At 47.5% G+C, this 12,935-nt stretch overlaps 4 protein-coding genes across 4 annotated transcripts; 3 read left to right on the forward strand and 1 right to left on the reverse strand.

Moving 5' to 3' along the window:
* Positions 1-1,018: 1,018 nt before the first annotated feature.
* On the reverse strand, positions 1,019-4,489 carry E1B28_013697 (uncharacterized protein). Its single transcript, XM_043158872.1, has 20 exons — positions 4,193-4,489; positions 4,065-4,133; positions 3,954-3,997; positions 3,737-3,840; positions 3,595-3,681; positions 3,510-3,537; positions 3,428-3,432; positions 3,333-3,363; positions 3,238-3,269; positions 3,114-3,174; positions 2,964-3,036; positions 2,814-2,897; positions 2,710-2,743; positions 2,472-2,653; positions 2,329-2,385; positions 2,136-2,232; positions 1,985-2,076; positions 1,709-1,917; positions 1,544-1,632; positions 1,019-1,460 (listed from the first exon to the last, which is right to left on the reverse strand). The coding sequence occupies exons 1-20, from the start codon at positions 4,361-4,363 to the stop codon at positions 1,288-1,290; spliced, it is 1,722 nt and encodes a 573-aa protein (XP_043004227.1). The 5' UTR covers positions 4,364-4,489; the 3' UTR covers positions 1,019-1,287.
* Positions 4,490-5,486: 997 nt separating this feature from the next.
* On the forward strand, positions 5,487-5,822 carry E1B28_013698 (uncharacterized protein; the record flags this gene model as incomplete). Its single annotated transcript, XM_043158873.1, has 1 exon — positions 5,487-5,822. The coding sequence occupies one exon, from the start codon at positions 5,487-5,489 to the stop codon at positions 5,820-5,822; it is 336 nt and encodes a 111-aa protein (XP_043004228.1).
* A 2,283-nt stretch (positions 5,823-8,105) lies between these two features.
* CAR2 (ornithine aminotransferase) lies at positions 8,106-10,294 on the forward strand. The gene is made up of 6 exons (XM_043158874.1): positions 8,106-8,325; positions 8,455-8,499; positions 8,593-8,656; positions 8,718-9,193; positions 9,255-9,436; positions 9,492-10,294. The coding sequence occupies exons 1-6, from the start codon at positions 8,195-8,197 to the stop codon at positions 9,962-9,964; spliced, it is 1,371 nt and encodes a 456-aa protein (XP_043004229.1). The 5' UTR covers positions 8,106-8,194; the 3' UTR covers positions 9,965-10,294.
* Positions 10,295-11,542: 1,248 nt separating this feature from the next.
* E1B28_013700 (uncharacterized protein) lies at positions 11,543-11,970 on the forward strand (the record flags this gene model as incomplete). Its single annotated transcript, XM_043158875.1, has 2 exons — positions 11,543-11,588; positions 11,669-11,970. The coding sequence occupies 2 exons, from the start codon at positions 11,543-11,545 to the stop codon at positions 11,968-11,970; spliced, it is 348 nt and encodes a 115-aa protein (XP_043004230.1).
* Positions 11,971-12,935: the final 965 nt, after the last annotated feature.

Raw genomic sequence — 12,935 nt, forward strand, 5'->3', positions numbered from 1 at the left:
GTTGTTACATTTATTCGAAGCGACTCCAGAGTCAGAGTCTCCCAAGATTCTGCGCGTTATTTTCCAACTCACAGGGCACAGAGACAGAGATGATGTCCCGCAGATCGCAAGAAGAAGGCCGGAAAGATCTATGTCTATAACATGGTGGTCGGAGAATGAGAAAGGGTCAGCAAAGAGACCTGGTCGACAGAGGGAGAGAAACGGTACAAGTCATTAAGGGTACATCGAGCGTGGGAACACTTACCAAATTTGGAAATTATTATCTTATATCTCCTTCTCGTTCCACCGCTGCAAACTTCCGTCCCTATACAGTTCTGGGCACACGTGGGGGAAAATCTTGAAGGCCAATGTCCGCGGGATATATCAGAAGGTTGAGTCGTGAGAAGATTTGTTACCCGTCCCCATCAGTTCATCACAGGGCTCGATTTTAGCGCCTTTCGCCCGTTCAACGCAATCAACGTCGTTTAGACCTGGTCCTCCTCCATCCAGAGTTCTTATGACCCCTTCGGGGTGTCATACGTTAACATTGGAACAATACAGAGAAGATTAGCATGGCCCCTGCACAAGGATGACACGCTTTCCCGGAGTGGTAGACCTACGGGTCTCAATATTTGTTTTATTTCAACCTAACTATGTTTTACATGCAGGAACTCGAAATGAAGACGGGGGACGCCGTGGGAAACGACAGGACCATCTGAAATCCGGGAGGGCCTGATTCACTGTCGCGGGGGTTATAGGCCCACTAAGTTCTATAGTAATGGCGCCGGCACAATGGTACAAGTTTATTTCGTACCCAGTTCGTCGACACTGGACTTTGATCATTGTGTTGATCATTGTGTTATGTTCCTTTTACTTGTTTGTTCGAAGCCTCCTTCCTTGATTCCCGAGCATTCTACTGATGTAGATCAGCGTTGGAAAACATCCTGTACTACCCCGAGCCCAGATTCTTGGCTAGCGTTTGCTTTTTCGCAATCTCTATCAGCAACATTCCGTTTCTGAACGTCGCTTGCTGTAGATCGCTAATGCAGATGGAGTGGCGAGCAATAGTTGAAGCTTGAAATATCAAGCATAGCTCTCCAGTATCGATGGTATGTAAAATCGAATTTTTTGCTTTACAATACGCGTCCCGATAAATGAAAGCAACATTAATCCACAGGGATCTGAATAACTACAATATATAGACAATGATAGTTCGCAAAACGAGAGAGAGAGAGGGGAGAGGAAGAGCTAAGGACCGCACCCTCCAGTTAAACTAGCCTGAGTCGGTATTTACCGTAACACTCAAGCTCAATACCAGTGCCCGCGTCTCCTTGACGTTGAACGCGAGCTCCTACGGTGCTGTTCAGCGCCCGAGCCATTAGCAGGACTGGCACCAGCGGAAGGAGCCCCCGGACGCTCGACAACCTCTCCGCCCTCACCAAATTCGGCTTCGTAAGCGGGACATAAGTCATCCCATGATTCTAGCAAACAATGCAAGAAAAAAGGGGGGAAGGGACATGAGTCGTCACGGTGAAAAAGGACGCGAAAAAGGACTCGGACTCACGAGGAATAGGACTATTGACAGCAGCAACATTCGGTACGTCTTCAGCAAACACGATCGCCATACCGTTTTCCATGTGTCTGTCGATATGGCTAAGAGTGGAAGTAAGGAAGTAGTCAGAGTCAGAACGTCATAAAGAACAGTGCCCTCCCCACACACACTACTCACCAATGTAAAAACCAAACACCTGCACTACTCGCTGCCCCGTCGCTTTGAGGTCCTGTCGAAGTGCCACTGAAAAACCGAATGGTAACGTTGTCCTTTCCATCATCTCCCGTATTCACGACATCCCTTCTCACAGGGTTAACGAAATTGTACATTTCGCTGCCTGCGCTTCGGACGACGGAGAAGGGGTGGCCGTGCAGGTGCATTGGGTGCTGAGGGGGAGGAGGAAAGTTGATTCAGTACAAGTCAGAAATTCAGAACAAATTTCAACAGACTTACAGGTGCCCCGGGGGCATTTCCAACAGGTAAAGAGACTTGAATGGTTTTGTTGGCTGGGATGAGGATAATAGAAGCTGATGGGAGGAGCTCCTCTGTTGCGGCATTGTATTCAGAACAGAGATTAGAAAGAAAAAAAAGGAAAGGTACCAACCAGGCCTCTTCGTCCCATTCAAAATTTGTAAAAGGACCGGAACTGTGGGGGGAACGTATACAGCACCGTTGACCGTGAACTTTCTCTGATTCTGATCCTGTCGCTTTACAGTAAGGAGCCGTTCCACGAAGTACAAAGGGAAGGAGGTGTGAAGGGCCGAAGGGTGGGGGGGGGTAAAAGTGGGGTTACTCACATATCCAAGAGCAAGATTCATATCCACATCCGCTCCGTCAACACTCGGTGCTCCTGGCTAGATCGACGGGAACAAAAAAGGAGAAACAAGGAGAAACGGAACCGTAAGTAACAACATTCCCCAGCTGCACAAAAAGTACCTACCGCACTAGGGTTCTCGTTAGCCAACGGATGGAGATCTGTCTCTTCGAGGGGGATAACGACCTCGTGACTTTCCGTCGTAGGATCGACCTTGGGCGCTCCCGTGTACCGAAGAATCGCGAGGTTGGTACCGTTTGCAAAGGGGTCGGAGGGGTTTGCGCCAATGTTGGGGAGAGCGCGGATCCCTAGTAGGTTCATAATTTGACAAAGAGAACGTCAAATACCGGTAAAGAGAACGTACAAGAGCTGCCTTGCTTTATCCGGTTCGCCTCCAGCTATGAACGAAGAGAGCGAAAGTACTATGATCAACCTTCAGTTCCTACTTAGACTTGGTGGGGGACTTACGATAAACGAATACCGCTGACCAGCAAATATCTGGATTGAGTTGACAGTCACGGGTTCAGTGTTGTGGCCGTCTGCTTCGATCACCTACAGAGAAAGGAAAAGGAGAATTGGAACAGAAAGAAAGAAACAGGGTAAACAACTCAGACTCACCATCATCTCGTGTTCGTCAATTGAAAAGACATAGTTGGGGTCGCAGGATAAGGATATCAAGCGGAATCGGTAACTAAAACATGAAAAAGAACATTGAATCATCCGTACGAATCAGAGTCACGGAGATAGAGAGAACTCATAGAAACGTACCGCTTCCTAAACTCAACCTGGACAACTGCAAGCGGCGAAGGTGGACCGCCAGAGTATCTTCCTATATAAAGTTCACGGTGGGTTCATCAGATTGGGCAAATGAGGATTTACGAAGAGAACGCACCTAACCCGTTTATAAGGGTAGAATCTGGCTTGCTGTGTAGGAAAAGGATGGTTCGAACCGCGTTTCATCCATGAAGAGAGCAACGGATTACTCACGCTAGACCAACGTATTGTGGTGAGGGTTTGTCTAGAGGGGCGAGAGTGAGTCAAGGTTGAACGGTAGTAGGAGGTGCGGTTTAACTTGTACTTACGATACCTGGAATCAGGAATTCAAGGGTGAATGGTAAGTACAGAGAGAGAGAGAGAAAAACATTTCATGTGACTTCGACTGACCAATCCGCTAATGTGATAATCGTGCTCTCTGCTCAGAGTTACAGTTAGTTCGGCAGACTACACGGGGTGTAAACATGGACATCACCATCATCAACATCATAAAGCATCTGATGAGGATCCTCCGGATCGTAGACTATCAAAGGACCCCTCAGTCCATCACAGTATTGTGTTGCTAGATCGGTAGGTCAGCAAAAATAAATAAATAGTAACATTAGGAAGACACATACATAGATGCGAATGATACCAGAACGTTCCGGCCTGATCTGCGGCGCGAAAACGGTATTCGAAAGAACTGCCGGGGGTAATAGGGCATTGGGATACGGATGCGGCACTGTGTAGGGTAGATGTAGATTTTCCAAGTCGTAAAATATTTCGATTAAAAGTGCGAAGGAGAAAAGCGAGTCAGTAACGCTCGAGCACTCGAGTAAGCTCTCGATTACCCACCCATCAGCCCAAGTTGTTCCGTGTTGATTTAGACCATGCCAGTGCTATGTAGTGAAAGCGTCGTCGCGTGAGGTGGAGAAAAGAGAACGGGTAGGGAAAAAAGCAACAGACAATGGAAGTGCTCCGTAACATGGATGGATCTTCTAATCTATCAATGACGGTGACATTGAATTCGTCGCCCTAATTAATGAGCTGTCAGCGAAAGTTTAGACTAGAGCGGAAAGAGCTAGTGAACACGCCTTATACCCGACAATAACAGGCCCAGGAAAGATCCCCTCGGGGAGTACACCAACGCGAGAAAAGCCGTCTGGGGAAATTTGGGCATTGACGATAGAAAGATCGGTTATGGGACCTATGGATGCATAAGCTTGAAGGACTGTAAAAGAGAGTGGGAGGAGATGTTTGAGCATGAAAGGAACGACTATGGGTGAAGGAAAAGAAATGGAATGAGGCCCGGGAGAGAAGCGGATTCAAATGTAAGCTATTTAAACTATCCATCGCTAACGTTAACCGTTCTCCATTCAACCTGTCAGCACTAATTATTTATCTAACTTACTTGTCCTTGGAGCGAAGACGCCCAAAAATTAGAATTGTCCGAACCTGCTGCTAGACATATTGTTATGAATTAAGCTCTGTTTCAACCTGGACGCGGACCACACGTCGGCACGTGGCAGGATATCAAAATCCTGTTCTCAAGGGCTTCAAGGCCACTATCAGAGTCCATTGATACTGCACGACACCCTCAAGTGCGCTTCAATTATTAGGCGACAACGATACAAGGATTAGAAAAATTTGGGTACAGAATATCTACTCGGAGACACCCAATCTCAAAAATGTTGATGCGCAGCGCCAACTGGTTCAATGTATGTACTCTCCCTAATCAGTCTTGTATCAATCATGAATTGATATTTCCCTTCAGACTTGGTAATCTGATATGTATATGAACATTAAACCAACCTTCTTGGCAGCCGAGTTAAATCTGTTCCGCCTCGACTATCGACTCGCTACACTCTCCATCCAGAAACAATCTGAAGATGTCAACCAGATCTAGATCGAAACCTCAGACCGTTTTTCTCGCGGGAGCTACAGAAAGGAACCGGATCGTCTATCGCAAAAGCGCTAGCGCTGGCTTCACAGCCCGAAAAATTCGTTCGTAACTCTTTTCCCTGCCTTGTATCCTTAGAACTTCTCTTAACCGATCCCCATCCTACCTAGTTCGCCAAAGCCATCGTTCGACCAGGCTCACTAGCCAACCCGTCATTCAAGAGCGTCAAAGCACCTGGATTCTGGAATCAAGCTCATCGCAGGCGATATCGTCCTCAGCTCGACAGAAACACTAGAAGGGTACTGAAACAGCATCGATACGGTGATTATCACCAGTAACCCCTTCTTCGAAAATTCAAATTCTGATCATCATCAAAACAAACTGTTACTGGCCATTAAAACCGTTGGAGTCCTAAGTCAACCGTGTCGTTCCATGGCCATCTGATTTTCGGAACGTACGCACCACTGGCACCGGGGTTCCAAGGTGAGATGAAAATGAGAAAATTCCACTGGGACTCGAGCGCGTTCAATTTGGTTTTAGCTTTTGACCCCGTTTTTTTTACATGGTTTTCTCTGTTCGAAAGAAAGTCGCCACACAAGAATTCGTCAAACGCTAAAGGCCATAATAATAATATCCCTTACACTTCCATCACCGTTGGCCGTTGGATGAATATCATGTTCACCAACCAATCCCCCCACTATCTGGCACTTGGATTCTCAAACTGTCTTCTCAGTCTCCGAACCGAAACAGTTCTCCGGATCCGGGAAGTTCGAAGGCAGCCTACTTCGTTGAAACTTGAAGGGCGTCAGGGAGTTTCAACGTAGCACCTATCATCCCTGCTCCACGAACGATAAATCAGATGGTGCAAACTTGCGATGTGGAGGTTACGTTGGAAGAAGTCTTAGTGTGGGCGGTTGCGGGGGCTGTGTCTGGAGATAGATAAGCTTGACGATTATCCACGGGTGAGTATACAGTATGTATATTTATACTTGCCTTCAAGCTTATCTTTTCCTTTCCATCCTCTTCCTTCGGTCAAGTTCTTATGATGCGACGATCAACGGTTCACTTACGTATACCTTTCGGTATGCTCCACGTACGCAGGTTTCAGCAGAAGAAATCGAATCTCGGATTTCCGAGAGCCTCACGAATTACAGGTAACAGAGTGCTATACGAATACATGCGGAGCCGTTTTATCCGTAGGGAGAGTACCGGTCGATATTGCGGTCAAGGCGGGGGGCTCTGGATGGGCGAGTTACGTTGTACCTGGATTATGTGCCTCCGGTGTTGGAGGAGGTATGCGAGGGAATTTTGTGGCCGATTGGGCTGCCAAGTGGACAACGAGTGAAATTTTGGAATACTGCCGGTGTATATGGTTACGGTGGACCAACTTCATCAAGTTGAAAGCCGGCCAAAAGCCATCCCGGTCCGTATACGCGTGCGTGACGCGACGTAACACCCTATCGACATTCACACTCAAGCTCAAGCTTCAAAGTCTGTATTCATCACTTCCCGACCCGAGAAATGTGTACCCTAACTCAACGCTTGGACTCGGACGGTATCAGCTTGCAAGAAACCTTAGTGACTCGGACTGCCTGAGAGATTGCACGGTCCGGATCATTAGGTGAGCAAGAACAACAGATTTATCATTCATCCATCTCCAGCCGGTCCAAGTTCATTTTCAGCACTAGCAGGCACAAACGTCGAGTGAGGTTGCCGGCCTAGCTATGCAGAGCGACTGCGGTACGTTAAATTGAAAGCTTAGCTTTTACTTGATCGTTACTTAACAGCTTATGCTCTCCCCACCTTTCTTGAATCTTCTCACCAGACATTCAATGCCATGTGTAATGCGATCACTGGATTAAATATCAGAGTTCCTTCTCCATATCGTGGGAGTTCAATTCAGGGTTGGAGTCTTGGACCACTGTTCAATGCAATGGTTTCGTGTCAGTGACTGGGCAAAAACTCCACTGAAGGATACGGTTACGGACTGAACGGTGATGAACTTCATGATGTGTCGTCGAAGATTAAGAATTTTGCTTGGGATGGGGATAATGGAAAAGCAGGTAGAGTTTCATCTTGATTTCCGACGTCATTCAAAGTATACCCGTAAGTTTTTGCTCTTTGATGTTGGACACCGTGACCTCGATCAGTTTTGTGGATTCAACGCTTCAATGATTCCCCATTCTTTCGCCTAGTCCTTGAAGTTGATATCAAAGGTTACTCGTCGTTCTCCAGGTCCCATCTTTCGTGGCTCAAAGGCTGAGAACTCGCTCAAGATTTCAAGCCCCGATTTCAATATCATGCACGGTATTCCACCCTCCCGACATTTTGCGACGGACCCATCAGAAATGTTCGTGATTTCCCAAATCATGATTACATGGAAATATAAATATGCGACACATGCTGAAGGACATTCAGGATCTAGGTCCCGCCGGGTTCATTTAATTTACTCCAATGACGACTCCGACCCACAAGCTCAGAGGGAGATTCATGACCCGTTGTTGAGGAGTTTAGGTGCGAAAAGTCAGGAGCTGAATCTCCCCCGGGACCTTGGTTGAAAGGTGTCCAACGTCACGCCACCGGCGAGAGCCTGTGGGATGGAATATAAAGAAACGATAAGGCTCCCAGGGTTGTCTGAACGTTGAACGAATGAACGAACTGTATGTGTACTGGGGTACCCAAAACCGACGCAATACCCCAAGTTGGTGGCCATAAAGTGGTGGTCCACTGGTCATACGACAGGATGCTGCCCGTTAGAAACTGCAACAGGTTCTGATAAATCAGTTGCGGGAGAACAACCGAGTGTGCGTTCGCTGCTTGGCGCTCTCAACGCGGATGCAGAGCCTTGGCCGAAGTAGGATGCAACGCGACTTTCGAGGTTTGATCTTCAAGTTGCGAAGTGTAAGGAAGCGAGGTAGAGATAAGAGTCATTAATGGGTGTACGGTATGTAGTCGAAATAAGAATATCCGGAAATATAATCCTTTGCCCAGTCTTTATTTGGGAATTCTTTCGGTCCAGGAACCGCCTGTACGGTGAGCCGGTGACGTCGAGGGGATGTGATCCGCCGAGTGCGGCTGGATCATACCCGAATAATTTAGACCCTTTTGTGGCTTCCCCGAACCGGCCGCATACAAAAAGCCAAGGGGAGTCGCTCCAAACCCCCTTACAAGCTTAGACTACTTACGTCGTACGACCATGTCTCCATCAGCTCAAACGACTACCATCGCCAACGGTGTTACCAATGGCAAACAAATCTTCAAGAAAACAACTCCAAAGTACACATCCGAGGACGTCATGAGTATGGAAACCGAATATGGTGCTCACAAGTGCGTCTTTTGTGCTCATTGCGCTCTTTTTGCGTGGGGACGGCTGTCCCTTTTCATATATTTTTTTCTCTGATTTTTCTGGTTGGCGGGTTGAAACATTACTGACGTTGAGCTCTTTTTGCGATCAAGTTACCACCCCTTGCCTGTTGTATTTGACCGTGCAAAGGGAGCAAAGTGAGTTGGCCATTCGATTTATAAACCGACATAGGGTTAGTTACTGACTTTTTTTCTTTCCTCTTCTCTCTCTCGTATTTGCGATCTTGTTAGAATATGGGATCCAGAAGGCGTCGAGTACATCGACATGTTGTCTGCCTACTCGGCAGTCAACCAGGTAAGTTTTTACGCCACCTTTCCATCGTCGCCATGTTTAGTAACGACACAACCTCCCACAGGGCCACTGCCATCCGAAAATCCTCCAAACCCTCGTTACCCAAGCCCAGACCCTCACCCTCTCCTCACGAGCATTCTACAACTCCGCTTTCGCCCCTTTTGCCCAACATATCACCAACCTCTTCTCCTACGACATGGTTCTACCCATGAACACAGGCGCAGAAGCCGTCGAGTCCGCAATCAAACTTGCCAGACGTTGGGGTTACGGAACGAAAGGGATCCCAGCGAACCAAGCGATAGTTTTATCTGCGGAAGCCAACTTCCATGGCCGTACGGTGGGAATTATCTCCATGTCCACGGATCCCGATGCACGAGAAGGGTTTGGACCGTACTTGGAAGGAGTTGGGTGTGAGTATATGGATGGGGGGAGGAAGAGGAGGGTTAGGTATGGTGTTATTGAGGATTTGGAGAGGGCATTGGAACTCTATGGAGAGAGGGTTGCCGGATTCTTGGTTGAGCCGATTCAAGGGGAGGCCGGGTAAGTTTCTTCTCTTCTTTGGTAATCATAAACATTCTACTCACGTTACCTCTACGAAAAGTGTGGTCATCCCGCCCCCAGGATATCTCACGGAAGTCGCCAGTTTATGCAAGAAACATAATGTCCTTTTCATTTGTGATGAGATACAGACTGGACTTGGAAGGACGGGGAAGATGTTGGCGTGTCAATGGGAGAATGTGAAGCCGGATGTGATATTGCTTGGAAAGGCATTGAGTGGAGGAGGTGTGTTGTGTTTCTTTCTTCGTATCAGCGCTATATTAACCCCCATCACCCTCAGTCTACCCGATCTCAGCCCTCCTGGCCTCCCGTTCTGTCATGCTGAGCTTCACTCCAGGCTCCCATGGGTCCACCTACGGCGGCAACCCCTTAGCTTGCGCCGTCGCTACCACCGCTCTCAACGTCATCATCGAAGAAGACCTCTGTGCCCGCTCTCTCAAACTCGGCGAACTCTTCCGTTCCCTCGTATCAGCCCTCCAATCCAAACACCCCCGTATCAAAGAAGTCAGAGGTAGAGGACTCTTCAATGCCGTTGTCATTGAGGAGAGGGAGGGAAGAGGAGCTTGGGAGATGTGTTTGTTGATGAAACGACGAGGAGTGTTGGCGAAGCCTACTCATGGGGATACGATCAGGTTTAGTCCGCCGTTGGTTATTGAGGAAGAGGATTTGAGAAAGGCGGTTGAGGTTATTGATGTTTGCCTTGAGGAACTGGAGAGTGTGGAGGATGATGTGTTGAAGAGGTTGGATCCTTGAATGGCATTGGGGGAGTGGAGGGGAGCGGGTTTTAAGCACGAGAGCACTGTCGGTGGTCGGGGATTTTTTCTTTAGTTAAAAATGCCCACTCTATCACTGACACCGCACACCGATCCTAAAACGCAGTTCTCCTTCTGCGTGTGTTCCTCAATCAGAGGAAAGAGGACAGAGCTGGATTTTTTGGGGTTGTTTACGATCCCGATGCAATCCACTGGCGGTTGTGCTTTGCTTTTATTCCGTTTGTCTTGTGTAATTTGTACCGTTGACGATACGTTTCTTTTTTTGTTAATGTCATTGAATACATATGTAGTTGCTACTGTTGGTCGTTGACGGTCGTCCTGTGAGGATAGCGCTAGCTGACCTGCCCTTAACTTGTGACTGATGGTATTCAAGGGAACTTCCGAGTTCTAACTTCTTTCCTAAGCTTCGTCGTGCACTGCACACACACTGATCATATGCATATGATGGCGATGGCAATCCCTTCAACCGTCCTTTTTCGCTAGTAAATTCACGAGCTTTTTGTTCCGATCCTTTTCACTTACGACTTCGACATTTCTCAAGATGAATCTTCGGGAGTGGCTCAATGTCGGTTATTTTTAACGGAAGGAGAAGGGAGTGGTTGTCAGGTATTATCCATTCAACATCCCACACACTGATCATTGAATACTGAATATTGAACGTAAACGCCGCCTCACTGATGCCGATCCATTCCCAATCCATTCAACATACCTTTCTCGCTAGTGAACTCACGAGTTTTTTTTGTGCCGATCCTTTTCACTTACGACTTCGACATTTCTGAATGTTCGGGAGTTGCTAAATAATTCAAAACGGAAGGAGAAGGAGTGGTTGTCAGGTATTCCGATTCGGTGAGTGGGCTTTTTGCGCTTGAAAGGGTGTCAAGTAGTCATCACTGACATGAAGTGTACGTTTATACAATATCGTGTATGTGGGCCAACGACGGCCCGCTGGCAGGTACGAGTCTGAGGTCACGACGGATGCAAGTCTGCGTATTCTATGGATCAGACAGCCACCATGCAAAGGATCGAGGAAAATTACCTTGAAGCGGAAAAAAACGTGTTTGAAGAGGGTGCTGCGAGACCAAAAAACAACGTCGACAAGACGCGCGAGTGCTCGTACCTCGGACTCGTAACAATCTGGGCACCACGATCATATTGTTAATGCTACCCGACAGTTTTCCAGTGCCTTCGGTATCGGGTTTCCTGTCAGTAGAGTCATTCATTCTCGACTTGATGGACTTGGACCTGTTCAAACACACCCACGCGTATACGAGCCCGGAATACCCTCTACGATAATGTGGCGCCCACTGAATCCTGCTCTCTTCGTTCACTGGGGCTATTCATTCCGTAAATCAAAGGAGGACTGGTTGGGCAAGAATATATACATAGTCATTTATATTACAAATTTGACAACTTCCGGAGATAGCGAAAAGACAAATCGCAACAAAAAGCAAAAAACGAAAGCGACATTGGGGCTTTACGGGGGTTGGTAAACACTCTTCGGAATCATTGTATGAGGGGATTATAACTGAGGGGGTGAAGACAAACTCATGGGGGTGATATGTGGTTTATGGGATTTGGACTAGCGGATTCTGTTGAAGGGTATTGTTGAGTTATCTTTCGTTTTTTTTCAGAATCTTGAGTGGCCCCCCACCCCCACTCACCACTTATTCTCGATCTGGTCTAGACATGCTCGCGTCCGACCGGCGCAGCATTCCACTTTTCGAGCTCAAGCTTCGCTCGAGTCCGATTAGTTTTCAGCAAGCACGTCTACGCCGGAAACATGTTTTCAGAAAAGGGAAAGACAATTCGAATGTTATCTCATCTCACCTTCAAGTCGAATATCAGCGATCGAGCTTCACGGTAACACTCGACGATACGTATCGTTCTATCCCACACGAGGGCCAGATTGGGATTAGAAGGTGCCCTGCCAGTGCTCGCGATCTCGAACGCCCGTACAGTTACTCTGGAGACACCATGAATGAGTAACGAAACCATAGATCGGAAGTGGACAACCCCACCGTTGAAGACGCCTCTTAAACGGATCGAACTCTCCCTCCACAAACGAGTCTGTCAAGACACACTTGTCAAACGTTTCTTTGGCTCTGGTTATCGTCTTTAACAACGATTTGGACGTGGTGCAGGGGTATTGGAGACGTATGAGGAAGTAAGAGATCGGTAGGAATACGATGAGCAACGCGATGGTCTTTGTGGCGACGGAGGTGAGCCCGAAGAGGGTGAGGAGAGTGAGAGTAGTATTAGGAGTCTCTAGGTCAGAGGTTCTCTGCATGGCCTACCGCTGATTTCGCTGGAGGAAGAACATGATCATGGACGAGCACTATTTATAAATCTCGTGTCAAAGCCGCTTCAACGTATATTATTCAAATATTATTAACACGTACTCCAAGCCTTTTGGCACTATTTGATGTATTGTTGCCATAGAATGTTTGGATCGTGCATTGAAATCTCACCGGCAAGGTCACGGTTGAGTCGGCACAGTCTTCACAGTCTTTTCCATCTTTTACAACATCATCCTTTGGTACAACACCATCCTTTGGTACAACACCATAAGTAATCATTGGCTCGGCGGGAATTTCTATGGTTCACAGTGTGAAGAAGTGACCAGAAGAGGTAATACGTGAGGTAGAAAGATCCGTCAACTGATGAACAATTAAGTACAGCACTTGAAGCGATGCCTTGTTCAACGAGTTTGACAGAGCTGTAGTCCATTCGTACTATGAGGTCGCCTGGTATCAGGCGACCTCGAGTCTCAGCGGCTTCCGCTTACCATATCATTACAAACATCAGTTTGCCTACCGTATAAGGACGGATAAAAGGTTCAGCCACCAGTGAGAGCGTCCCGGAAGCAATTCGTATGATCACTTGAAGCCCGTGTCAAGATTGCCTTGAGCCAATGTAGGTTTGTACCGGTGCAATTGCAACCGGTCGTAAAC

Source organism: Marasmius oreades, chromosome 9, assembly GCF_018924745.1.
Source record: "Marasmius oreades isolate 03SP1 chromosome 9, whole genome shotgun sequence".
In the NCBI taxonomy this organism is placed as follows: Eukaryota; Fungi; Basidiomycota; class Agaricomycetes; order Agaricales; family Marasmiaceae; genus Marasmius; species Marasmius oreades.